The 25,731-nt window shown below is 45.9% G+C and overlaps 1 protein-coding gene across 2 annotated transcripts in view; it reads right to left on the bottom strand.

Annotated features, from left to right (window-relative positions):
• Positions 1–25,731, bottom strand: part of MORN1 (MORN repeat containing 1) — a 980,804-nt gene that overhangs the window by 291,928 nt on the left and 663,145 nt on the right. For both annotated transcript variants that reach the window (XM_069240989.1, XM_069240990.1), the window contains exon 12: positions 20,465–20,550. In XM_069240989.1, the coding sequence (XP_069097090.1) occupies positions 20,465–20,550 (86 nt within the window). The remainder of the gene's footprint in view (positions 1–20,464; positions 20,551–25,731) is intronic.

Here is a 25,731-nt window from a genome sequence, read left to right as displayed (position 1 = left end):
AGTGGATGTTGGTGTGTCTGCATCTGGACTGTGCTTGTGTGAGTGCCTGTGGGAAGAAGTGTGGTGCTTGTGTTTGCCTGAGCCACTTCTCTGTGTTGATTTGGGTGCATGCTGGTCTAAAGGTGTGCTTGGGATAGGCTGAGGTTGAGGGTAATGGGACTGGGTAGAGGAAGTTGGAGGTGAGAGGCTAGAGACAGGGACAATGGCTGCCATCAGTGAGTTGGCCAGCACCTGGAATGATCTCTGTTGGGCTGCCGCGCCAGAGTGAATGCCCTCCAGGAATGCATTTGTTTGTTGCAAATGCCCTGCTAGACCCTAGATGGCATTCAGTATGGTTGACTGCCCAACAGAGAGGGAGCTCAAGAGGTCAATAGCCTCCATACTGAGGGGGCAGGGCCTGAGGTGTCTAGGGCGAAGGAGATGCCCACCCTCCTGGGTGAGCGGGCACAGGAAACTCGCTGAGGGCCTGCTGGGAGGGCAGTGCTGGTACGGGAGGTGGCGGCTGTACCTGTAGTTGGGGTGGGCACAGAGGTGTCTGCCACCGCCAGGGAGCTTCCATCGGAGGAGGTGTCACTGTCAGAACTGTCCCCTCCTGTCTCCGTCATGGTGCTCCCCTCGCTCTCCGTCCCACTGGTGCCCTCACCGTTGGTGGATTCGGCCTCCAGGCCCATTTGGGATGCAGCTCCCTCCGTCGCCGGTGCCTCTGCTCCTCCACCAGATTATGCTAATGCGCACAAGGACAGGGTGACAAAACAAAACAGGGGGGGAAGAGACAGAGGATACACTTGGACAATGCCAGCAACAACACCACCGTTAGCGTACACAATTCACAGGGAACAGCCCTATGAACTAGGCCATGCAATACCAGTTACAATGCTAGTCACCAGGCCATGGGGTACAATGCCGAACGCCATTAGCTGCACACCTGAAACCCACAGGACCCTGTCCAGTAGTAGATGCCCACCAGCATTATTGGGGTTGGAGTGCATCTGAGCCTGCCCATCATGGAACCTACCCTGCCATGTCCGTCCTGGCCTAGGGGCACCCACAGACCCACATCCCCCGCCCAGGTAACAGCTCAACGCGCGCAACTTCATGATTCTGAATCTGTACTCACCCACTTGTGGCTGTTGAGATGCCTTCAAGCGCCCATCCAACTCCAGATAGGCCACCGCCAGGATGCAGAACATCAGGGGGGGCACCCCTTCCTCGTTGGGAGGCCATCCTCAGCTGGGCCTCCACCGTCTTCCTTGCCCAGCGGCACAGTTGTTCCTCCTACTGTTTTCGACAGTGGGTGCTCCGCCTGTCAAAGACCCCCAGGGTCTGCACCTCCTTGGCGATGGCATGCCAAACACCCTTTTTCTGATGGGTGCTGACCTGCAGAAAAAGATACATAAGAAAAGGTATTAGTCATACCGTCTGGACTGTTACACTCATGGTCCACCATATCCCTCCCATCCCCTTATGCACAGACATTGCCAACCAAACATGCAGCACTCTGCCCAGGACCCCTCAGCCCCCCCTACACGAGGCTTACACACGGCACTCCATACATTCATGCCGCACGCATCGTGCTCACAGTGTACTCACCTGTTTGTCTGGCGGACCATAAAGTAAAGAGTACTGGGGTAGGATCCCATCCACTAGTCTCTCCAACTCCTCAGAAGTGAAGGCAGAGGACTTTTCCCCAGACACTCGAGCCATGGTCGCTTCCAGACACAGGTCACAGCAGCACTTGCAGTGTAGGGTCCTCTCCTGTTGAAGGTCAGGTAGCAAGTGAGTGAACAGATAGAAAATGGCGGTCACGTCCACGTTGGTGCGTACCGTCACCGCCGGCGTACATCACCATTGGCTCCTGGAACACTTAGGCCCCAATAATAACCAATGATGTGTTGCACGGCGGTCATTGACCGCCTCCCGCAATGGCGTACAACGTCAGCGGAATTACCTAATTTCCACTTGTCCCTCCTCACAGGTCAGGCGGCCGCCATTTCCAGGGGGAACAGACCATGGCACCTAACTGTGTCACAGCAGACATAGGCACATCAAAGGACCTACACGTTCACATACTGTTTCTGTAAAAAAAATGCAAGGCATATTAATCTGAGGATATGTTTGAATATGACCATCTGCTCACCGTTTTTCACCCTAGAGTTCAACCAGTGAGGATGAATAGGAGATGGAGACATACCCCCGTGTACAGACCCCTGGTGGACCTGGCGACAATGGAGGACAGGCACATTATCCTAACCTACAGACTTGATAGGGCCACAATCCATGAGCTGTGTGCACAATTGGAGCCAGACCTGATCTCAGCTATCCGCCACCCCACTGGTATCCCCCCTCTTGTGCAGGTCCTGTCAGCGCTCCATTTCTTGGCAAGTGTGTCCTTCCAAGCGACAGTGGCCATGGCAGCAGGGATGCCACAGCCTATGTTCTCAAAAGTGCTGACCAGAGTGTTGTCTGCCCTGATGAAAGACATGCGCAGCTACATCGTATTCTCCCAGGTGGAGGATTTGGCCACAGTGAAGGCTGACTTCTATGCACTGGGACATATCCCCAACATCATTGGTGCTACTGATGGTACACATATTGCCTTTGTCCCCCCCCCCCCGGAGAAATGAACAGGTGTACAGAAAACGAAAGAGTTATCACTCTATGAATGTACAGATAGTGTGCCTGGCGGATCAGTACATCTCCTATGTGAATGCAAAGTATCCTGGGTCTGTGCATGATGCCTTTATTTTGAGGAATAGCAGCATTCCATATGTGATGTTTCAACTCCAGAGGCACAGGGTGTGGCTAATAGGTGAGCCCATGGTCCCCACCCAGTGTCTGTTGGTATATGGGTGTGGGTTTGGCCCTAAGGGAGAGTGTCTGGCTAACAGGTATCCCTCAATATTTACAGTTGACTCTGGTTACCCCAACCTCTCATGGCTACTGACCCTGTGAGGAATGCCAGGACAAGGGCAGAGGAATGTTACAATGAGTCACATGGGCGAACAACAGAGGACCATTGAGCGCGCCTTTGGCCTCCTGAAGGCCAGATTCCGGTGCCTCCATCTGACAGCCTGTGCTACTCACCCAAAAAGGTGTGCCAGATCATTGTTGCATGTTGCACAACCTGGCCTTGAGACACCAGGTGCCTTTTCTGCAGAAGGATGAGGCTGAAGATAGTCATGTGGCAGCGGTGGAGCCTGTGGACAGTGACGAAGAGGAGGCAGAGGAAGAGGACGTGGACAACAGAACAACTATAATTCAACAGTACTTCCAGTGACACACAGGTAAGACACTGTAACTTCACCTCCCATTGCAGTTTTGTGTTGGACATTGTACATGGCAGCCTGATTTTCCAAATTATATGGCCACTTACTGTACCCTTTGGCATCTCTATTTTCAGATATCTGTGCCCCACTCTGCCTCCTGGTGTGTTTACTGCTACCCACTACAGTTCATACCTATGTATATATAACTGTACATTTGAATTGCAATGTTTACAGCTTGTTAAACTAATACATATTTCAATCCATTGACATACTTGTATTAGCTCCAAGGGTGTTTATGTGATAATAAGTGTAGGGGGTATTGCAATGGGCTGGTTGATGATGGAGGAATGTCCAGGATAGAGTCCCGTCTATTGGTATCACAGGTGCATTGTCCAAGGGGGCATAGGGAGTGGGGCAATGGCAGTTCAAGGTGGACAGGGTGACAGAGTGGAACACAAGGGTGACATTCAGGGGAGTCTTATTTCCTGGTGGGGGTCTTGGCAATGTTCTCTTGCTTCTGCCTGGATCGCAGGGACCTTTTGCGTGGTGGTTCTCCTTCTGCAGGGGGAGGGGTGCTGGTGGCCTGTTGTGCCTGTGGCGGGGCATCCTGTCCACTAGCGTCAGCGGAGTTGAGGGCTGTTCATCGGTGTGGCTAGTGTCAGGGGCCCGTTAGTGTGCCACTGCTTCCCCCATGGTGTTGCCCATGTCTGCCAGCACCCCTGCAATGGTGACCAGGGTGGTGTGGATGTCCCTCAGGTCCTCCCTGATCCCCAGGTACTGTCCCTTCTGCAGCCGCTGGGTCTCCTGCAACTTGGACAGTATAAGGCCCATGGTCTCCTGGGAATGGTGGTATGCTCCCAGGATGTTGGTGAGTGCGTCGTGGAGAGTTGGTTCCCTGGGCCTGGCCTCCCCCTGTCGCACAGCAGTCCTCCCAGCTGCCCTGTTGTCCTGTGCCTCTGTCCCCTGAACCGTGTGCCCACTGCCACAGAAACCAGGTCCGTGATCGTCCTGTGTTTGTGGGGTTGCCTGGGGTCCCTGTAGTGGGGGACACACTGCTGATTGACGTGTCCTGGGGTCAGAGGGATGGGCCTGCTAGGTGGGTGCTGTGCTGGTGTTTCCTGAGGGAGGAGGCTCTGTGGTGGTATGGGACTGTGCCTGGGTCACCAACTGTCCAGAGATCCCTGATGGGCCAGGCTGGTCATCCTGATCCAGGTGTGCAGAGCTGCTGTCATCACTGTGGGCCTCCTCGGGGGGGGGGGAACAGACGGACTGGATGTTGCTGGCACCTCCTCTCCGGTGACGTTGTGTGGGGGCCCTGTGGGGATGTAAATGCAGTGTTATTGTTACTGCGTGAGACATCTTGTGCATGGGTATGTTCCCCTCTACGGTTGTTATTACCAAGGCAGCTTTGGCTTGTGTAAGTTGTGATTTGGTTGGCTAAGTGATTGTCACTAATGTGCATGCTGTGGTGATGGGTGCCCATGCAGGTCTGTGATGGGGTTCCATGCATTGGTGTTGCATGCAGGGCTTGGTATTGAGATGGGTGGGTTATGATGGTGGGGTATATGTGAGGTGGTGGAGTGATGGGGGTGAGGGTACGGGTGGGAGTTTGTGATGGCATGCAGGTGGGGGGGGGTTGAAAGTAGAAAAGATTTGACTTACCAGAGTCCAGTCCTTCTGCTACTCCTGCCAGGCCCTCAGGATGCATGATCGCCAAGACTTGCTCCTCCCATGTTGTTAGTTGTTGAGGAGGAGGTGGGGGTCCACCGCCAGTCCTCTGTACAGCTATCTGGTGTCTTGCTACCATGGAACGCACCTTCCTCCGTAGGTGGTTCCACCTCTTCCTGATGTCATCCCTTGTTCTGGGGTGCTGTCCCATGGCGTTGACCCTGTCCACGACTCTCCGCTATAGCTCCATCTTCCCAGCAATGGACGTCTGCTGCACCTGTGATCCGAATAGCTGTGGCTCTACCCGGATGATTTCCTCCACCATGACCCTTAGCTCCTCCTCTGAGAACCTGTGGTGTCTTTGTGATGCCATGGGTGTAGTGTGTGTGAGAGTGTGTGTGTGGGGTGATGTGTTGGGGTGTGTGCTGTGAGGCGCGTCGATGGTGTATGGGTGAGGGTGATCTCTGGCTCTGGTTCTGTGGGTGCTCCTGGCGTGTCTCTCTCTCTGTTGTAAATTGTTTGTAGTGGTAAAGGGTTGTGGGTAATGTGTGTGTGTGTTTTATACTGTTGTGGGTGTGTGGGTGTGGTGGGTGTATTTGTGTCAGGTGTGTGTAGTTTGAATTGTCCAATGTGGTGTAGTTGTGTGCATTTTGAGCACAGCGGTATTTACCACCAATGGCTTACCGCGGTTGAATGTCCGCCGCGGTGATTCGTGGGTCATAATGCTGTGGGCGTATTTCTGTTGGCGTAACGGTGTGGGTTTTGGTACTGCCAGTTTATCACTGACCTTTGGTGTGGAGGACTTGTGTGTGTGTCTGTATAGTGGACGATTTCTATGTGTGGGTCTTAATACGCGTAGCAGTATACCGCCGCGGTCGCGGTATGTTGGCCGCAGTCAGCATGGCGGAAGGCAGCACTTCCCGACAATATCATAATGAGGGCCATAATCTCTTATTCAGACAGGTCACACAGGATCTGAAAAGCCCCTTTTTTTGGTGTCTGACATGACAGCCAGTTTGGAGCACCAGAAGAAGAGATGCAAACTCCTAAATCCCAGGGAATAAGTTTCTGAGAGAAAAACTGAGCAGAGCTCAAAGGAGACTCCTCAGCACAACCATTCCCCCATGCCAGATTCTAGCCATCAGTGGGGCAATGTTAAGTTCCCAATTGCGTCGCTCACTGAGTGCCACTGTCATACCCACATACTGGAAACTGTCACCTTTTATCTTCAGTTTGGACCCGACTCCCTCCTCAAGTGGTGCACCTCACAGAGGCACCAGGACCTATTTTCCCCAGTTGACCCTGAGATCCGAGGCTTCTTCTTATATTGTGAGTATTTCCATCAGCCATGGGAGCATGTCACTGTGCCTCTGCAGGAAAAGGAGATGCCGGCATAAAGGGAGACATGGTACTCCGTTCCCTCCTGCCAGGCCAAGCCACCAAGCCTGGCTCTACCACCAGGGCAAAGAGCAGGGGGAGAGGGGGCATCTCTGCCTCATACCACACTCAATAGGGAATGCCTATGACAGGGCTCCATTCACCCGTACCCAGGCCCATAGATTGGAATAGAGGAGAGGCACCCAGTTCCTAAAACATGGGCCAAATCTCATCTTTTCCAGGACTGATCGCAGGAAGGGCCAGTGTACCAAGTCAAAAGCCCACTTTACATCAACAAAGAGCAGTGCAGTATCAACCTGGAACTTGTCTAGACAAGCCAATACCAGATGGAGCCACTGGAGGCACTGCCTGGTACTCCTCCTCAGCATAAAGCCATTTTGGTCAGGGTGGGCGATAGATTGTATCACTGTGATCAGTCGCATAGCGGGAACCTTGGCTAGGATTTTCACCTCTAGATTAATGAGGGAGATGGGGCGGTAGAAGCTACACTCATCTGGGGGTTTACCAGGTTTCAAAATCATAGAGAATGTCACCTCCTGGAGCTCTCTCGGGAGCTCCTTCCTTTCGTAAGCATCTTCGTATAGCATTAGTAAATGTTGAATCAGTAGGGGCGGAATATTTTTTATAAAGTTCCAGTGGGAAACTATTCGGTCCCAGTGTCTTTCCTGGCTGACATGGATTAAATAGCCTGCTGGATCTCTACCACAGTGAGTAGCTGGTCAGGATCATCTGTCTCCACCAAACTCAGCCTGCAGATGGGCAAGTTGTGGATTATGAGGTTGTCCCCCTCTGGGGCCTCCGGCTCACAGAAGGAATATAGAGTTCAGACGTGGGAGGCGAACTCGCTCACCAAGATAGCAGCTGCCATCAGTACTTCACCCTGTGCGGACCACAGCTCTGTGACTAGGCTTGTCTGGGTGCGAGGTCCCCGTTAGCCAACATAACAGCTTTCTGACTTTATCTCTGTACTCAACAACTAAGCCTGTGCGAGTGGGGCCGGCTCAGTGAAGCTGAATCTAGCAATATTTTGCTGTGGGTTAGGCGGGCCTGTATCAGGTTTCTCTGGGCCACAGATGACGGGGTGGAAGCGCCATTCGCTCTAGTTCCTCAATGTCGCCCTCTAGCCGCATTAATTCTGCATCCTTGTGCCTGTTGAGCCCACCAATAACTGTGAAGGCTTTGGCCAATAGGACTGTTTGAAGGACTCCCGCAAGGTGATAGGGGAGAAAATCGTGCTTTTATTCTCTTCGATGTAATTAACTATCGCGCCCCTGGATTTCCTCTGCAAAGTCGCCATTCAACAGCCACCAGGTGTTAAGTCTAGTTCACCTCCTCAGCCTCCTGCCCACAGCCAGTAGTATCGGGGAGTGGTCCGATAGCCCCCTGGCCAGAATGTTTGTATGCATAACATGACCCACTCTAGAAGAAGGCAGGAGGAAGTAGTCTAGGTGGGAGGAAGCGTTGTGGGGAGAGGAATAAAAAGTGTATTTTTGTTCTGTGCAGTGTTGCCACCTCATCACGTCTACCAGTCCTATTGCAGCCATCCAGTCCCTAGGGCATGTAGAGCTGGTTTCCCTAAAATTAGATGTTGTGTACCACTGAGGGTAAATTCCTGCGTTGAAGTCTCCCCCTAGCAGTGTAAATCCAGGTGTGTGGCCTTCATCAGGTTGGGTGCAACTGCCTCTAATGTGTAACCAAGCAACTTATGGAATGCATAGACACTTCCCAGCATCTATGGCTGTCCCTGCAGTGTCCCATGTATGACCACGAACCAAGGGGTCGTTCTGCACACTGTGAACCACTAAAGGAAATGTCTTCTGGAGGAGGATCGTCATTCCTCTGGAGCCACTCATGTAATCTGAGTGATAGACCCTGGAGTAAATGTGGCACCCCAGAAATGAGCAGTTGATTCCCTGGAGGTGAGCTTCTTGGAACAGGAGCACCACCAAGCAGTGCTGCTTGGCGTACACCAACGCTGTCCCCCGTGCAAGCTTGTCATTTAGGTCATTCACATTCCAGCTAATTCTAATATATTCCCCCACTGGGACCGTTGTTATGGGCCTAGCCATTGTGACTGATGAGATGTGGCAGGGTGTCTAAAAAGGTTTAGCCTGGGGGCTCAGTGACAAGTGTGTGTCTAGGTCAATAAGGTAAAAAGAAATCAAACAATTATATCCCAAATGGTCTGCAACAAGCGGAAAACATGTCCCCTCCCCACACCAACCCTACACTGATGCACCTGTCACTTGACTGTACATAAAGCCATAACACCCAAACAAAATAAACAGTAGGTAGGAGGCAGCCCGGTGGTGGCCCCATGCCTGATTACCAGTTACAAAGATGAAAAAACCCACCCCAGGTGTAGACTTGAAGAGGAAGGAAAAGAGGGACTTGTGTCCAGTCTCAGCAGTTCTCATGGTGTCTCTTGACCCCCTTGCGTTCTAAGGTGCTGGCTGCCAAGGACGACTGCAGGTGCTTTGGATGGAAAGGTGAAGTGTCTACAGATCTGTGCCGCCCTCTATTCTTTTTTTAAAGTCCTGGCTGCTGTTGCCAGGAGGTGCCGGGCGACTCGGTGCTGGTTGCAGCCAGTGGGCCTGTACCCCCCAGGGTCGTAGTCTGGCCGTTCCTCCATCGAGACCCATGCGCTTTCTAGAGTGTCAAAGAACAGGGTGCGGTCATTATAGATAACTTTGAGGCGGCCAGGAATTGCAACTTGTATTTGATCGGGCATGGCTCTAAGCTTTTCCTTGACTGACTGAAAGGTGCGTCATTGTTACTGCACCTTTAGGGAGTAGTCTGGGAAGAGCATGACCATACTGCCCCAGCAACATACATCCCCAAGGAGTCGGGCTTCCCTCAGAATGAAATCTCTGTCAACAAAGTTCAATAACTTGCCAATTATCGGTCTTGGCAGGGCCCCGGGGGTATCCTGGCAGGCAGGGATTGGTGGGCCCGCTCCAATACAAATCAGGCTGAGAGGAAGACTTGGAGACGCCGTGGCCAGAGCCAGTCTGTTATAAAAGCAATAGGCCGGGCGCCTCAGCACCCTCCAGGACCCCCACAATGCAGATGTTATTTCTCCTGGATCTAACCTTCGCATTGTCCGCCCTGGCTCTGAGGAGGCTGACCCTGCACTGGAGGGCAGCAATGGTTTCCTGGTGAGTTTTTGTTGAGTCCTCCACAACGGATGGCCTCCTTCTTCACCTCTGAGACCCACTCACATGCATTGCAGAGGTCATGGTGCATCAGGGACAGTTCCTGACTAAGTTCCACAATCTTGCCCTACAGTGATTCTCTAGACTCCCGGATGGCTATAAGAATTGTTGTCACAGAGTCAGGGGGGACACCAGCCTGCTGGGCACCATCCTCACCGCCCTCCCTCTTCTCCAAAACTGGACAGGTGAATTAATCTTTTCCCCCGGGGCTGGTGGTGCCGGCTTCTCCTTTACCATCATTGCAATTGGGCATCCGGGCACTGGGGGTCTACAAGAGGTCTAGACACACCTCGCCCTGGCCGCAGTACAGAGTCTCAAAAAGGGGGAGGCTCAACAGGCGGGGAAGACAGAGACCAGGCCATGACAATCCAGGGCAGCCCAGCCCTGCCACTCGCAGGCCTCTAAGGAAGTTGTACTCGCCACCTCCTGCAGGGCCATCAACCGTCTCAGCGCCGCTGAAGGTGTCCAAGTGGAGGAGCTTCGCTATGCCTCAAGAAGGGGCCAACAGTCTGTCAGGGCCCCCTCGCATGCCTCCTGGTCTATTAGCAGGGCCAGGGGCCGCTTCAGCGCACTGCCGATGCCACAGGCAGCAGCTCACTCTCTCTCTCAAGTTGGTGTCGGGTGACCTCGACTCAGGTGCCAGCTCAGGGCCCTGGGCCCGGCTCACCCCTCACTGTATCTCGTGTTAAGTGGGGAAGGGCAGGGAGAACAGCCTCAGGGAAGTACTCTCCCAGCCCATACGGGACTCACCTCTGCAGACGTGGCAGCAATCAGCCACCACTCCTCTGTCAGACCCATGTGGGACCACCTGCTTGCCTCCAATGTGCTGCCTCATCACTGCCACCGATCACCAGGCCTTGGCAGTTGCGTCACTCATTGTGCGGTGAGAGCCTTCTAAACGCTGCATCGGGCTGACTTCTCCTGACAGTTATCAGGTGAGGCCTGTGGGACCAGCGACAATGGATTCCCGGCCCGTGGTGCCCACACGGTTGTCTCAACCTCGGGTCTGGAGGTGCCGGATAATGACGGATGGCCAGGGGGCCGATGAGGAGCCTGTGAGATTGTGGCGGCCATAATGGCAGCCAGCGACGCCTTCCCCAAGATATGCTGTTTTGATAACTGTCATATGAGCGTGGTTCTATTTAAATGAAAGACCAGTGAGTGGTGATTAAGTATGTTTTATTACCTATATAAATGTGAATATTTACATGTTACTTGATATAGGACAAAACTTATTTCGTAATTCGTTCGAAAGTGCAGCCTAGGTGAAGTGACAAACTTGTGACACATGTGTTGGTTGATGATTTAAAATATGAGATGTTCCAAATTTTGAAGCGAAGTGATTACCGCAGAATGTTCAATAAATAAGGAATAAACAGACTAGTGCCTCTTTTTCATTTATTCTCTGAATAACTAATTGATTTAATGTGGATGTAAGGAGATTCATTTTGACTTCTATATTGGTTTCTGAGTGTTTGACTGAGATTCCTGAAGCCCACGACCAATGCAACTACAGAGTTTCGCTATGTTATTATCCTGCTCTGTCAAACGAGCTCGGCAGGCAAGCAACCCATGAAGAAGTGTGGGGCCTGAGCCCTGTTGCCGAGGTTGTAGAAGTTATTCCCTAATGTGCGGCTTTCGGGACACAAACTACGAGCCTCGTGGTGCAAACACACGTGGAGGCGTCAGCAGAGGCTCAGTCCTGATTCCAAGCGACGGTAGAAGGTGCAACTCGCTTGACTCCCTCGCCAGTTCAGCCAGGTGTAATCACACTGCAGAGATGTGGTTGGCCCATATGACAAAGAAAGGACTGGGCTTGCATATACTACCTTCTCAATGCCTCTTCCCACAAGTACATGCCACGCTTCTGCATAAGTCAGAAGACTGACACACAAAACATGCAATTGGTGATTCACTGAGCATGACACAGCGACAATTGAATGTTTTACAATGTTGTATGTTCAGATTTTTAAAGAGCAGTTTGAGTCTACCACAAATAAAGGAGCAACACGCCTGGTATGCCACCAGAAACACTTGTAACAATGTATTGATCCACACTTTTCACTGTTCACTGTGTTGCCTGGTATCTGTGTAATCTTTGCATTCCCCAGTGCTACTTCTTGCAAAGTCAAGCCATATGGTTGAGCACAGATACCAAATAAGGAAAATCAAGCGATATCTTAGAGTGTTTGACTCGCTGTTTTGCAAACAGATGTTTTTGATTCTAGATGCTTGAGAACATCCAACTAGAAGGCAGAAAATCTCTAGTTTCTCTTCCTCTTCTACCTTACCCATAGCTTCCTCACATGGTAGCCTGGACGAAGCACAGTGATCCGGTACAATGAGAGGGATTTGACGATCAGACTGTTCTAGCAACCCTGAGTGCATGCATCAGATAGAACAGGGAGGACCAGTGGCACGGATGAGGTGAATTTTACAGAGGAATTTATCTTGATGGAATAATGTAGGGATCAGGCAAAACAGGCACTTCCATTACCAGTGAAGTGGCATAATTTAAATAATTCCAGCTTCAGTGAGGGAGGAAAGTCGAACCCCATTCAAAGTGGCAAGGCTATTACAAAATCAGAACTGCACAGGCCTATGTCTTTATGCTGCATGTGAAACTTACTGTGTAGCTTACATTGCTATTGTGTGATCCCTCTGTGACTTCATCATCCTTATGGAGCTGCTGCCAGATCCGTGCGATAACAGCATGTTGCCACCTGACTCCAAATACAAGCTCCAATCAGCATAGACAGTGCAATAAACAAAAGCACCCAGCAGCACTGTGTGCCCGAGGGCTGCTGACAAACTAGCTACCCAACACCTTGTGGCCAGATGTTTGGTCACAACACTAGTATTTCTGTTTTTCTGGCAAAGTCCAGCTGGAGACCACTTGACCTAAGGTAGAGCCTGATGATAGGCCACATGGTAATGTGCAGTGCAGTGTGGCATTATATGCTCCCTCCTAGATTGCACTGTTCATGGGGAGCCGGTGCAATTACAAACAACCTGGTGCTATCTGGCTCAGGGTCACTGTTTCCACAAAGCAGGGACGGGAGTACAATAAACACGAAAACTCTCTCTGTGTGCACAGACTTCTTCAAGCCACCGTTTTTTCTGTTTCTCTGGAACTGGTCAGAGAGAAAGAGAAACAGAAAGAGAGAGAGATAGAGAGAGAGACTGACTGTTTGGTCCAGGCTTGTGCCATGTATCTAGGGGCACATTTAAAATTCAGGAGCAAGAGCCCTCACACACCCAGATGGATGTCATGCTTCATCATCGGGAAGCTCCTCGTCAGACCGGCGGTGCAATATCTGACGGGCTCCCCTTTCGGGAGCTCTTTACCGGAGATCTTTTAGAGGTGGCTGCCGTTAAGGTCGTAAAGGTCAGACACTCATCATAACAGGAGAGTAGAAAAATTAAAATTGATTAGCAGCCCCTCAGCAATCTACTTTAATAGTTATATCAAGGGGTTGCGATCAAGATTAAAAACGTACCTTTTGTTGTTGATTAGTCTTACTGGGAGAACGTACACGGGAACTTTAACCTCCCTATCCCTCTCTTTGTTGACAAAGAAGAGGGTTGTCAATCATCCGACCATAGTGCGTGAATTAACTGAAAATGGATAATAAATTCGGAGTTGTTCCAAACAGGGGGCCTCAAATTATGTTTGGCCTAGGGCCCCCAAAAGTTTTTTAAGATGCCCCTGCACTGAATGTGGTATTGTCTCAATAATCTTCCTTAGTGTTATACTGACTATAGAGCCAGGACTCGCTGCTTTGTTCTTTGTTATGCGGACCAGGTAGCCTGGTATAAATATTCCTATGCTCTCTAATACTCATCGTAGCATCAGGATACTACAACTTTTAATGAGTAATGCATTTTATTTTTAAAAAGGTAGATAAGGTAGTGGCCTTATAAAAGGTATTATGCAACAAGTTTATAGCTTACGTCCACACAAATAAAATAAAAAACATTTTGGGGCAACCTCCTATACACTTTTCAATGGTTTGAAGCTTTTGACTTTTGTGTAGCTTTCCACTCTGAAAGGGACCAAAGATTCCAGTTGCTTCGTAATTAATCTGTGCTGTGTGCACTCCAAAAATATGATCTAAAGTTTCCCATAACCAAACGTACAGTATTCCATATTTATCGTCATTATTACTAGACCTTAGAATCATTGAGTTGTGTTTAATGTCTTCATAAATTGGTAACAGTCCCTCTCTCGCTATTATGAGTTATGTACTTTGCTTCAATTAAAGTATTCTACCCAAGCTTACTCTATGGAACTTGTACCTTTGTATGTTCAACTGTCTTTCTTTATAGCTGTAAAACGACCTTGAAGAGATTTTACTTCACTCACAGAAGCACACGTGCAGTGCTTAATTTGAGCCGGTGGTTTCTGGTGCAGGACACCACCACTTATTTTTGGGGACCGGCACTTATTTTTCTTCAAGCATTTACTGCAAGCAAAAGAGACATATTGGAAAGAGAAAACCTAAAAAGCATCAGAAAGGGAGAAAGCAGAAAACTGCAAGAGTGAGCTGAAGGGGCAGGGGTGGCTATTAATGGATTAAAGAGGCCCGCTTCAGGGTTACGCTGCCTCAATATTCCGTGCTTACCCATTTCATTGCAGCAGCCCCGTGTTTCAGAGGAGAGCTCTGGGCAACGGCACGTTTTTATTTACAAATTAGGCTCTACACATGTGCCTTCATGTATGGAGGTAAAGTATTAGTTGGCCTAAACGTCGGTGTTGGGTGATTACTGCCTGCTCCAGCCATGGAAAGTGTAGTAGGGTAGAAGCTTGTGAATAAAAATATATGGAGAAGTTCTAGGCACACATATAACAGTGCGTATGGAGAACAGAGGGGAGGTTGTAGTGTGAGTGCAGGTTGACAGAGTTTCTCACGGGGGTGACAAGCAGTCAGGGGGACAGAGCGCATGTGTGTTTGGCTGGCCGTCTCGGGTCGACCAAACACACATGCGCAGTAGGCTCTCTCTAGCCCGGTACTACGTTGCCGGGTTGGGAAGAGCATGCCCAAGCTCCCAGTCTGCCTGGGAGCGCCCTGGCTGGTCGCTCTCAGCCAATCCTGACGCTGCTCTGAGCAGCGTCAGGATTGGCTGCAGGGCAGGCTGGGAGCCTGCGCCTGCAGCCTGTCTGCAGGAGAGGAGCAGTGCAGTGATGATGGCAGCAGCTGCAGAGGTAAGTGTTTTTTTATTAAATTAATTTAATGTTTTTTTCCCCTCTCCACAAGCCGTCCCCCCCATCCGTGCCCCATGAGCCGCAACTGTTTTCTATATGTAATTGTAAGTGATATGTTTAAGGGGCTTGGATGAGCTTCAATTATGACGCAGTAAGTACTATGCAGCATTAGGAGAGAAGTAACTGCACTTAAGTTAAGAGGTTTCACACAGTGCAGCATTTTGGAGGGAAGGCTATCCATATGAGTAGATCCTGTGCATGAAGATCAGATATGTACTCTGATGGGGGCATGCAACACAATTGAAGATATGGAAAGCGAATTGCAATACCAGCTGTATGAAAAAAAAGTCTCAAGTCTGGTGTAGAAAGTGCAACGGAGGCAGGAAAACACATCCGCGTCATCAGTAGGTGCTGCTGCTGTGTCTCATATCCACCAGGATGTGTCAGAAGTCCGGTACTGGTTTTGTAAGCCAGTGAGAGTGGCAGGGATTGGCAGATGTGTACGCCCAAACCATAGAAGCTGCACATCCAGACAGTTCCTTAGTAGGTGCTTCCTACTCAAACAGCAGTACATCTTACACTGCTTACCAAAGCACTCACTGACTAACATGTCTTATGCATAGGGGTGGAAATGCACCACCAGAGTAGTTTCAAAATAGTGGGACTTCCAGTTAGGATTGTGAGACAGTGTGCATTTATGCCCAGTTTTAACACACTTGCAGGTCATCTGTTATGCTGGAAAGAGGAGGGACCCATATTTGTTGGCTCCTCGTCTTGCGATAGGGAAGCCAATGGCTATGATTTGATAGGCAAACATATAAATACCTTATGCAGTAATGTACTGATATCCTAAGCCCCACCTTTTCCTTTTATGGAAGAAAAAATGAATGATTTTATATTTTAGATTTAGTAAGTGCTGCAAATCTGAGCCGAGTTACAATAATATATGAAATTTAGGATACACCAGCTAGAGGTGTATCGTTTGAATCATTTTAAAAACTTAATTTGTGTTACAATGTTTAACAAAATGTGCAGGGCAAAGCCACCTATTACCATTTCATCCCATATACTGAATCAGTGCAGCCAGAGAGCTTTTATCTAGTAGTGAGTGTGTTCCCCGACAGTGATTTGACTGGGTTTGCCTTAAAAGTTATTTAAATTACACAATTCACTATCTGTTAAGAGTCACTGACAACCTTTTGGCGTTCATGAGAATGGTTAATATTTGGTTACTCCAGACCTGATCCACCAGAGAATCTTCATGATTCTGTTCACAAAAACGAGTGGGATTACAAATTCTGGCCTTGTAGTCTATTGGCAGATGGTATGCACTACGCACTACTGATCAGGAGAGAACAAGATCGACCCAATCCCCATACGAAATCATCTCCCTAAAGTCAAAGGAGACTCAGCTCAGTAAGTGCTTTACAGGTTTCTATTTAAGCTTTTGATGCAGGGTAAGCGTTTGTCAACACAAGGTTATTAATCCAGATACATAGATAGCATGGTATCTGTGTGGATAGGTGCTTGGGCACCCCACATGGCGGTAGTAAGTGCTGTGCAAATGCTACAGTGCAATATGCTAGCCCACAAGCAATTAATCAGATTTCTTTGGACAGTTATTCTTAGAAATGGGGTCTCTACTTGGCAGTGGTTTGCACCCTTTCCAAGTAAGGGTCTTCACTTTAATGAGGGAAAGGGATTCAAACAGCTAAGATAGTCCTTGGCACAAGCAGTCAGGCTTATCTCAGCGGCATTGTGTAAAGTATTTGTGTATACACACACATACACACAGTGAAAATACCACAAAAGTACTCCACACCAGTTCAGAACAATAGCCAATGTTTATCTGAGCAAAACAAGACCAAAATGACAAAAATCCAACATACACAGGTAAAGATACACATTTTCAAAGATTAAATCTTAGTATAGCGCTTAGAAACACAATAGTTCCAAAAGGGGCTATCACGGCGTCTTCACGGAGTTGTTCCCAACAGTCCAATGCCACCAACTAGGGAGTGTGGGCCAGTTGTGGAGTTGATATATCAAATGTGATGGACTGCTCATCCTGCCACATTACAAGTGCTATAAGAAATAATTCACTTGTAATACGACAGACAGGATATCGGTCACATTTGTGATGGCATAATCCGCCTGCCAAACTTTAGATTTGGCCCTTTATCCTAATTCTGATGAGGTAATAGGCACAGAGGAGGTACTAATGTATTACTTAGTTCCATTTGAAATTAATTCAATTCTCACGCTCTGAATGTCTATCAAGACGTCAAGGAAACGCTCTCAAGTCATAGTCGGTACCTGTTGTATGTTTGGGTGTGGTTGCTGGGGGCAACGTGAGTAGAAGGATGGTTCTCTCTATTTGTGATTGGTGAAGGAAGCTATGTTAAAAGGATTCTCTGTTTACTCCAGGGACCTGAAACAGACATGGGAACATTATGAGGTACTTTCACATGAAGAGGGGAACGCTAAAAGCTACTGCATTAGGATGTTTTTAAGTGCTGCTTTTTCCAAGAAAGGGGGAGCAATTGTGGCACTATTTAGCGCTGCTAAGTGTTGTACAGTATTCTGCATTTGGGAGAAGAATAAACTCTGTTTCAGCAGAGGGCAGACCGGACATAGAATCAGGGTCTTTTTGTCCCATTTCTGCAAACTATTAATTTATTGATGGGTAGATAAATTCTATTTGCTTCTGTAAATGTAATTTACAGTTAACATACACCAAAATGTATAAGCTTTAGGTGTATCTAAACAATCACGTTGGTTTATGCCATTTTTTCTTTATTCACTTGATAACTAGAAGTAATTTACATAGTGTCAGTGTGTTACTGAGATATCACCCAGTGGCTACGATGTTTCTTGGCATGAGCGCAGAGTGAATATTTATTGTATCATTCACTTTGAGTTGGGAATGAATGACTGAATGGTGTTTGCTGGTGAGTATGATGAGAATACGAGTTGCTTTTTGACAGAGGGTGTCCCTTTGTGCTATGAAGTGCACTGTGGTGTGCCACCGAGGGTACTGAAGTTAATTCCTGCTTTGACAACACATTGAAGCCTGTGAGGAATTTATGTCACCAAGCTTGGTTACTGTGATGGGCTTCGTGTGTGCGGTATGACAAATCAGGTAATTTAGCATTGGTATAAGGGTGTATCCAGGTACCTTATATTTTATTATGAAGTGGGTGAGAGGAGGTTCTTGTTTTCTTTCTTTCAATAATGTTTAAGTTTCAGAAAACAAAGACTGGCATGCACTGCTAATTGCTGACATATCACATCACTCATGACATTATCTATGACATCATTGATAACATTACTGCAAGATTTGCAATGCAATTATTATTGATGAGAAAACTGTGCATGGCAGGGGTGTGAGTTATAGTTACCTTAGGGCACGAGTTATAGTTACTTTTAGATAAATATAACTGGTAAATGTCTGCTCAACATTACATTGTTAGTAAACATTTCACCTAACTACAACATTACTTTAAACTTTGTTTTTTTCAGTGAATATATATCTATCTATCTATATATATATATATATATAAATCACCAAAAGTATTCACTGCACTCCACGAGGTTTCAATAGTGCATATTTATTCCAAAATAACAACCACCAACACGTTTCAACTCCCACAGGAGTCTTGTTCACAGTGTGGGAGTTGAAACGCTTTGGTGGTTGTTATTTTGGAATAAATATGCACTATTGAAACCTCGTGGAGTGCAGTGAATACTTTTGGTGATTTGTATTCTTCGAGACTGGTCCTCTCTGTCACTGGCACCGGCAGTGGAGTGCGCTGCCCAGCAACTTTTAGACCATTCTTGTTTTGAGGATATATATATATATATATATATATATATATATATATATATATATATATATATATATATATATATATATATATATATATATATATATATATATATTTATATATATATATATATTATAAGCTGCCACTGAACCCTTGAGTAGGCGTCACAAACCCCAAGGGGTCATGGAACACTGGTTAAGAACCGCTAGCATAGAGTATCTTGCAGGTGCTCACTGTTACAAGGTGAGTCATCTTTGCCTAGCTACATGGGAGATGGTGCAATAATGCTGGTGTTTGAGATTGTCCATTAGTGTGTGTGTGCAAGGTGAGTTATGAAGTACTCCGCAAAGTGTTATCTTCATGCCACTTATATGTGACATGCTGGAGTGGGGATCTTCCACCAGAACATTATTTTGTTCTTTGTCATTTGTAACAAGCAGAGTGTATGGAGTTACTTGTTGCAATAAAGGGATGCTTGGCTTTATGCAAGGGTAGGGCAATTTCTGTCTGTGGTTCATTTCACTTGCTTTGTTATATAGTTTGTATCAAGCTGGGCTATGGAGTCGCTGGGCCAGCGGTTTTGCCACAAGGCAAGTGAGCCCTACTGGTTGTAAGGGGGGGACTCCACAGCCACACATCCCGTTTTGTGTGTATGAATTGCTGAATCTGGTTGCTGAATGGTTTAATGTGAGAGTAGGGGCCTGATGTAGAACTTGACAGAGGGGACTACTCCATCACAGACGTGACAGATATCCTGTCTGCTGTATTATGATCCCATTATATCCTATGAGGATCATACTGCAGAAAGGATATTCGTCACATGTGACGGAGTGTTCCATCCGCAAAGTTTTAAATCAGGCCCTAAGTTACTTTCATTATAGTGTGAGCTGAGGTTGTGGGGGATGGGGTGGAGGATTCAGGCTCTGGCAAAGAGGAGTACGTACTATACAACTGGTAAACAGAGACAAACATCCTACTGAAAACAGTGCTGTAAAGGGGCTCCAAGTAACCCGCAAACCTCTCCCTGCACTGTCACCCCATTTCTGATAACACAATGGAAATATTTTTAAACTTTTAATCTTTTTAACTGTATGTTGGCAATCATGTATTTCATTGCATGTTTAAAAAGGGTAACTGTTCACAACCGTAATGATTTATTTGTTTAAATATGTTCAGAGCTTCCCATTCTATAGAGTAAACGTGAGAAAAAACGTTTGCCATTCAAAGGGGCCCATATTTTTTCTTTTTACAATGGGAATGAAGGGGCTCAGCATTAAAGAGTTTGAAAATCGCTGAAATAAATTATAAAATTCCAAAGGGACGGGTATACACGTTTCCTGTCTGGGCGATGGATTGTATAATATGAAACTGATGTGCCAGGAAATTGTTATCTAACGAAGCATTAGATGTACCTGGCCACGTGGACAGTGACGTTTTCAGGGGACGTAAATATTTTTTTTCAGACGATCGCCGACCTAAACATTTTGCTGCACGCCCAGATTTATGTTTCTATGGGGAGGGGTCGTGCAGGTGTCTGACAAAAAGAGTGCATGTAATTTTGCAAAGCATTACGTCAAAGAACTGTGTTTAGAGTAAATTTGCTCAAAGGGGACATTACCGTATAGATTCCAAACTTCTAACAAACCTCACTCAGTAAGCAGTTCTAAATCAAACACAAAATAAAACTAAAGTAGATTTTTGGTCAGTACAATGCGGAAGGCTGCACCACAGGATGGCTACACCAAGGGCAAGAAGGCCTAAAAGAGGGCAAGTACTCAGAATGGAAACACCTGCCGGGGGTCTCTCTTGCGGAGGGATCCGAGGGGAGTGTGATAATGGGAAGCAGCTCCAGCTGAGCGACAAAGAATTCTGATTCACACCTACCTGCTGTCTCCAATCTTCTCCTGCGAGGCTGTCAACTTCTCGGGTTTTTCAGCTGATATCCTGCCACTTGGCTTTTTGCCGGCTTTCTGCAGTGGGAGGAAAAGGGGAAAACAGACGTAAATATACATTGACTGTATACACATGTTTGACTATCTAGGCAAGCTGACAACAACTGTTTTTAATTTCAAGTGTATTTTACTTCAATTTGTAGCATGTGCATTCGTCTTCTTTCCTGATTTCATGCGCTCGTTCGCAGAAGGCACTATATGCGACGCAGTCGAGTTGGCAATTACCTCGAATCTCCTACTGCTGAGGACGTGACAGCACGTGTATCTCTATACATGGCGAGACACAGAACCGCATGCCATTATGCCGAGAGCAAAGGCACATTGTCTCCCAAGACCTGTTTTTTTCTTTTGCCAGGAGTCACTCTGTCAGTCATTTTTGTGCATATGTCCTGCCAGGTATTTGTTATTCTGCTTTTTCTTACTTCTTGGGATTCTTAATGTCAGTGTCTGTGCAGAAACAGAAGCATGCGCCTGCGTGCGTACAACAGTGGTCTCCTGTCTGTGTTTCACTGTACTGAGCACTGCAATTGGAAACTTTTCCACGTAGTACCCATAACAAATTTGGCTGTAAATGGGGCCAGTAAACCCCAGTCCCGAATTAAAGATTCTACCGGTAATTCAGCTGTGAAACCTGGAATTACAAGTATTGTGCAAATCACAAGTTTGGAAATGCCAGGACCTGTAACATTCCTGGTATCTCTAGGGTCATTACAGGGATGGAAGTAGCTCCTCTGCGAAATTCGGGTCTGAAATTATTGCCCCTGGTAATAACGGCCTCAAATGTACCAAACCTGGAATTAGTGGACTAGTAAGTATTGTGCATGTGCAAAAAAAAAAAAAACTGAAAAACGTGAAATGCATAAGCAGGACTGACCAGGCGGTAGATCCATGGGCAGTGGAGAATACAGACACACCCAGAAATTCTTCCAGGGCCAGATAAATCAATTACTCCGCCAGCCACAATAGAACCGATCACAGCAAGTACCACTTCCAAGTCTGGTCCATTTTGCACACCTTGAGATAACTAAAAGCTGTAAGGCGCACCCAGAGAGGGAGGAGGAGGACCTGACCATGACAACCTTAACGCCAGATGAGCTCAGGTCATGGCAGGTTGCTCGACCTAAAAAATTATTCTGAAGTTGATTCCCTGCAAGGGATGCACAAGCAATAACTAAGATACAAGTAACTAAGATACAAGATAATATTGAAATTTTTCATAAAGAGCGGTACTTCCTAATTGGTAAGATTTATCCGGTAGCAGGAGTACACCCTTTGGGTGCTGCCTGAACAAACGAAGCATCTCCTGTCGCTTCCTCCAGTCAACCTCCTCAACCAGGTCTCCTGGTGGGTGTAGCTCCATGCTGGCCTTTCTTTGTTTTCAGGAGGCCCTTATAGCTTTCACTCATTTATGGTTCAACCAATCAAGCCAAAGTAATGCTGATAATACCATATCTCTGCAACAATGGTTAACCCTTGCCAACCGTGCTGTTCTTAAATAACATGTGTAGGCTTTTCAATTATGTTATTTTTTTATACAACAGTTCACAGCAATATTTGACAAAAATATTCAGCCAGGTGCTCTTTCAGGTTTATTCACCTTGCACAAAAAAGAAGGATCTAATTCATTATGTTTATCAGTCATTACCAACAATTGGTGGCAGAAGCCACTTGGATTGAAGAGGCGATGACCATGGCTTTAGAAAAAAGAGTTAAAGATGGTCCTTTCGATTGTGGTTAATAGGCTTCCAACATACACTAAACTTATACATCTAACCTCAATAGATTTGATCTTTTCTCGGCATGAACACAATCGATGACCCAAAATGCAGTACATCATTTCATAATCCTTATTTATTCTTTGTCACAATCCTTCATAACACCTTATTTACATCTCATTCAACAAATACTAAATAAATATCACAATATCAAAATTAATTTACATAATCCACTTATGTCATGAAGTTGTGTAAGACTTTTACATTTTTTTTTATTAATTATTAATTTAGGTGCATTAGTTAGCATGACTAGGAGGCATACTGCTGCATTGAGAATCATTCAAATTTTGAAGAATAAAGTGTGTTTAGTTCATGTGCATGAGCTTTTTATGTACATGTGTCTTCCTCTCTTTTTCAGAATTGAACAAAATACAGCCTCAGCCATGGTCTCTGCATATAAATCTAATCAGTTTTGTTCTGGAGAGAAGGCAGAAGGATGTCTTAATGTAATAATGCTGAGGCCACTTAGCCAAAGCTCTGCACTGTAGTTAAAGCAAGCTATTGTTATCCTATGTTTCATAATGCGTGAGCTCATATCCTTAATTAAATATGCACTGCCCGAACCAATAGGCTGTGGTAGGAAGTAGGTGTTGCAAGGATGCCAAAGAAACTAATACTCTGATTGGCTGCTCTATTCAAAACATTGCTTTTATAAAATGTTAGGAAATTTGCGTGCTTTCTACTCCTAAATCATTATTAAATGATGTGCTATTTCGAGATGAGCCAGACATCCAGACTTTTTGCTAAAGATTTGCTTTGAGAGCATGGTAGCAGACATATTTGCTCTGTTTGAGACCTTGGACTTTCAGATTTTTTTTTGCTTTGCTGTTGTCGCTGTGAGGTCTTTGAGATGTAATGCTTTGCCAAACTCTGCCCTGAGAGCTCGTTTAATTTTTGGGTTGGTGGCAGACCTTATATCGGCCTGCTAGCGAATTCAATTGATTTATTAACTAACTTCTTTGATTTCTCTAATGCAACTGCGGTTTAAAAAAAAAAAAAAAACCACGAAAGGTGATAACGTTAATAATCTTATAAATTGCAGTGTGTAAATAGCGTTGGACTAAGTCTATGAGAAGACCCTCTGGATTTATTAATTAGAGCATCAACAGTTTTGGTGGCCTGTATGGAGAACCGGTTAATTAATTAAGTCTAATGGATGTCTTAGGGCTGGAGAGTCCTGGTGTTTTTGGAGTATTGCGGAGTGCCTAAAAAATGTTGTCCAGCAGTCTGATTTAGTGGGTATTATCAGGTTGTATATGGTATGTTTTCCAAAATGTTGTATGTTTATGTGATGGCATCTGTGTTAAGTTGGGGTATTGATTCACATGTGGTACGTGGCATATTGTGATTTGTTGATAATGGTTCATTATTGAAATACTTGATGATTGCTTGCTGACATTGTGGATTTATGTGAAAGTTTTGGATTTGTGGACAGCTCGAGTTAAACGATTGTGTCTGTGGAAGGTTGAAGAAGGTGTGCCAAGTTTAAAAATAAGCCAAAGTTAATGATTTTTAATAGTCTAGCTGTGAAAAAGTACTACTTAGGTATAGTAATGGTTTATTGTGTGCACAGGGATAAACTGTACTGATTCAAGATTAGGTTATTGATGGTAAAAAATTGCTTGGTGTGCATGTGATGGTGTAGTATCTTGAGGCACTACTTCCCTTTGGTACTAAGTTTGAATTCATTCTCATATCCTAGTGCACAGAGACAGGTTATTCGTCTATTGTTTTTAGTTTTATTGAATTACTGGGATTGAAATGTTGTTTGAAATTGCACTGTAATTAATTGTGTGTGAATTGTGGAGTTTTTTTTAAATCTACAATGGGTGCAATTTTGGTAAAGTCTAAAACTTTACTCCCAGAAGAACAAGTTTCACATCCCGTTGGCATATCTGCATATGAGATGCTCTCCGATAATGGTGTGCATGCCTGTTCGTGGCTCTGAGACTGGAACAAAGCTATGGCGAATAATAATAAGTTGCAATTTCTGGAAAATGATATGTTTGAAGTGAAGAAATCTGAATATCTGGAGTGTGTGCTACTTGAAATTAAACCACAACCAAGCTCTCCGCAGTTTGAAGCATTGAAGGAATGAAATAATGTAGATAATGAAAAAGTGCACAAGAAAATGTTGAAAGGCTTTTAATAATTGGAAGGATGCAAGCTTGTGTTTTCCCCTAAACCTTATGGTGAAAAGAAGTTTTAGAAACTCTGGATGCATATTCTGTAATTGCTAGTGAAAACTAATCAAAAAGAAGAATACAAATAAAGATTAGAGAACTAGTAATTGTGAGGAAAAATATGAACATATGGATCAATTATTAATTGTGACAAAACCTCCTCTTCATAATGAAGATCAAATTCAGAATCAGGCGACCCATTAGAGTGAACCCAGGAAAAAGGAAGGTGATTCAGAGGCTGGTGAATCGTCAAAAGGCGAGGCAATGGTTGCGAAAAACAATGCATACAATGAATTTAGAGTAATGTGTGGATTTAGATGCTAATCAGCCTTCACCAACTGTCATGCAAAACTATGCAGAGGTAATTGAGCATTTCATGGGAAAGGTTCCAGCAAAACTAGTTAATTGGTCAAAAATTATGAGAGTGACACAATATGCAGATAAGTCAGTTCATGCTTATTATGGGAGATTAATGTAGATTTACGGGTAATATAGTAGAATGGATGACCCCCCAAAGGAGGCAGTGGTGCGACTGGATTTACTGAAGGTTTTATAATGGGATGCATCCGGAGTTGAGATCAAAGATTCAGAAGAATGTGATGTGTTGGCAAGCAAAATAGTTCGATGAAATCTTTGCCTATGCAAAACTTTGCAGGCAGTGATTCAGTTTCCTTGGAAAGGTGGTCAGGGTATAATTCCAGAATCCTCTAGGGCTCGAAGGAAATGGTTCCTGAGACCGTGGTAAAGGTTTCAATAATAATGTCAATAATGTGCAGATGAAATCTGCACTTTGTCACATTTGTGGCAAAGAAGGCCAATGGAGACAGGCTTGTAGATTTAATGTAGAATGATATGCACATAAAAACAAATAATGTTTCAAATGACTCCATGCATAAAAACATGATTTTTGTGGCAAAGAATGGGATGACACAGTCAATGTTCTGAGCCCTACCGGCACCTTTGCTGAACGTGCAGAATGCAAGGCATTTCAATGGAATTATTGCTTTTAGTCCAGTTTTACAACCTTAAATGCAGAATAATACAATAGGATTTCCATATAATTTTAAATTTCAGCAAATCTGTGCTCAAACTTAAAATTAAACAATCAGTAATTAATGATACGTTTCCACAACTGCAACTACACTTGGAGTTCCTTATGGACTGAGTCAGGCACAATGACTATGCCTGAGGAACAAGGAGGATTACATGTTGGATGGAGTCCTAGAGGTAGATCAGAATGG

Source organism: Pleurodeles waltl, chromosome 6 (genome assembly GCF_031143425.1).
Source record: "Pleurodeles waltl isolate 20211129_DDA chromosome 6, aPleWal1.hap1.20221129, whole genome shotgun sequence".
NCBI lineage: Eukaryota > Metazoa > Chordata > Amphibia > Caudata > Salamandridae > Pleurodeles > Pleurodeles waltl.
The sequence above is the reverse complement of the archived record's forward strand: the minus strand, read 5'-3'. Positions and strand labels throughout refer to the sequence as shown.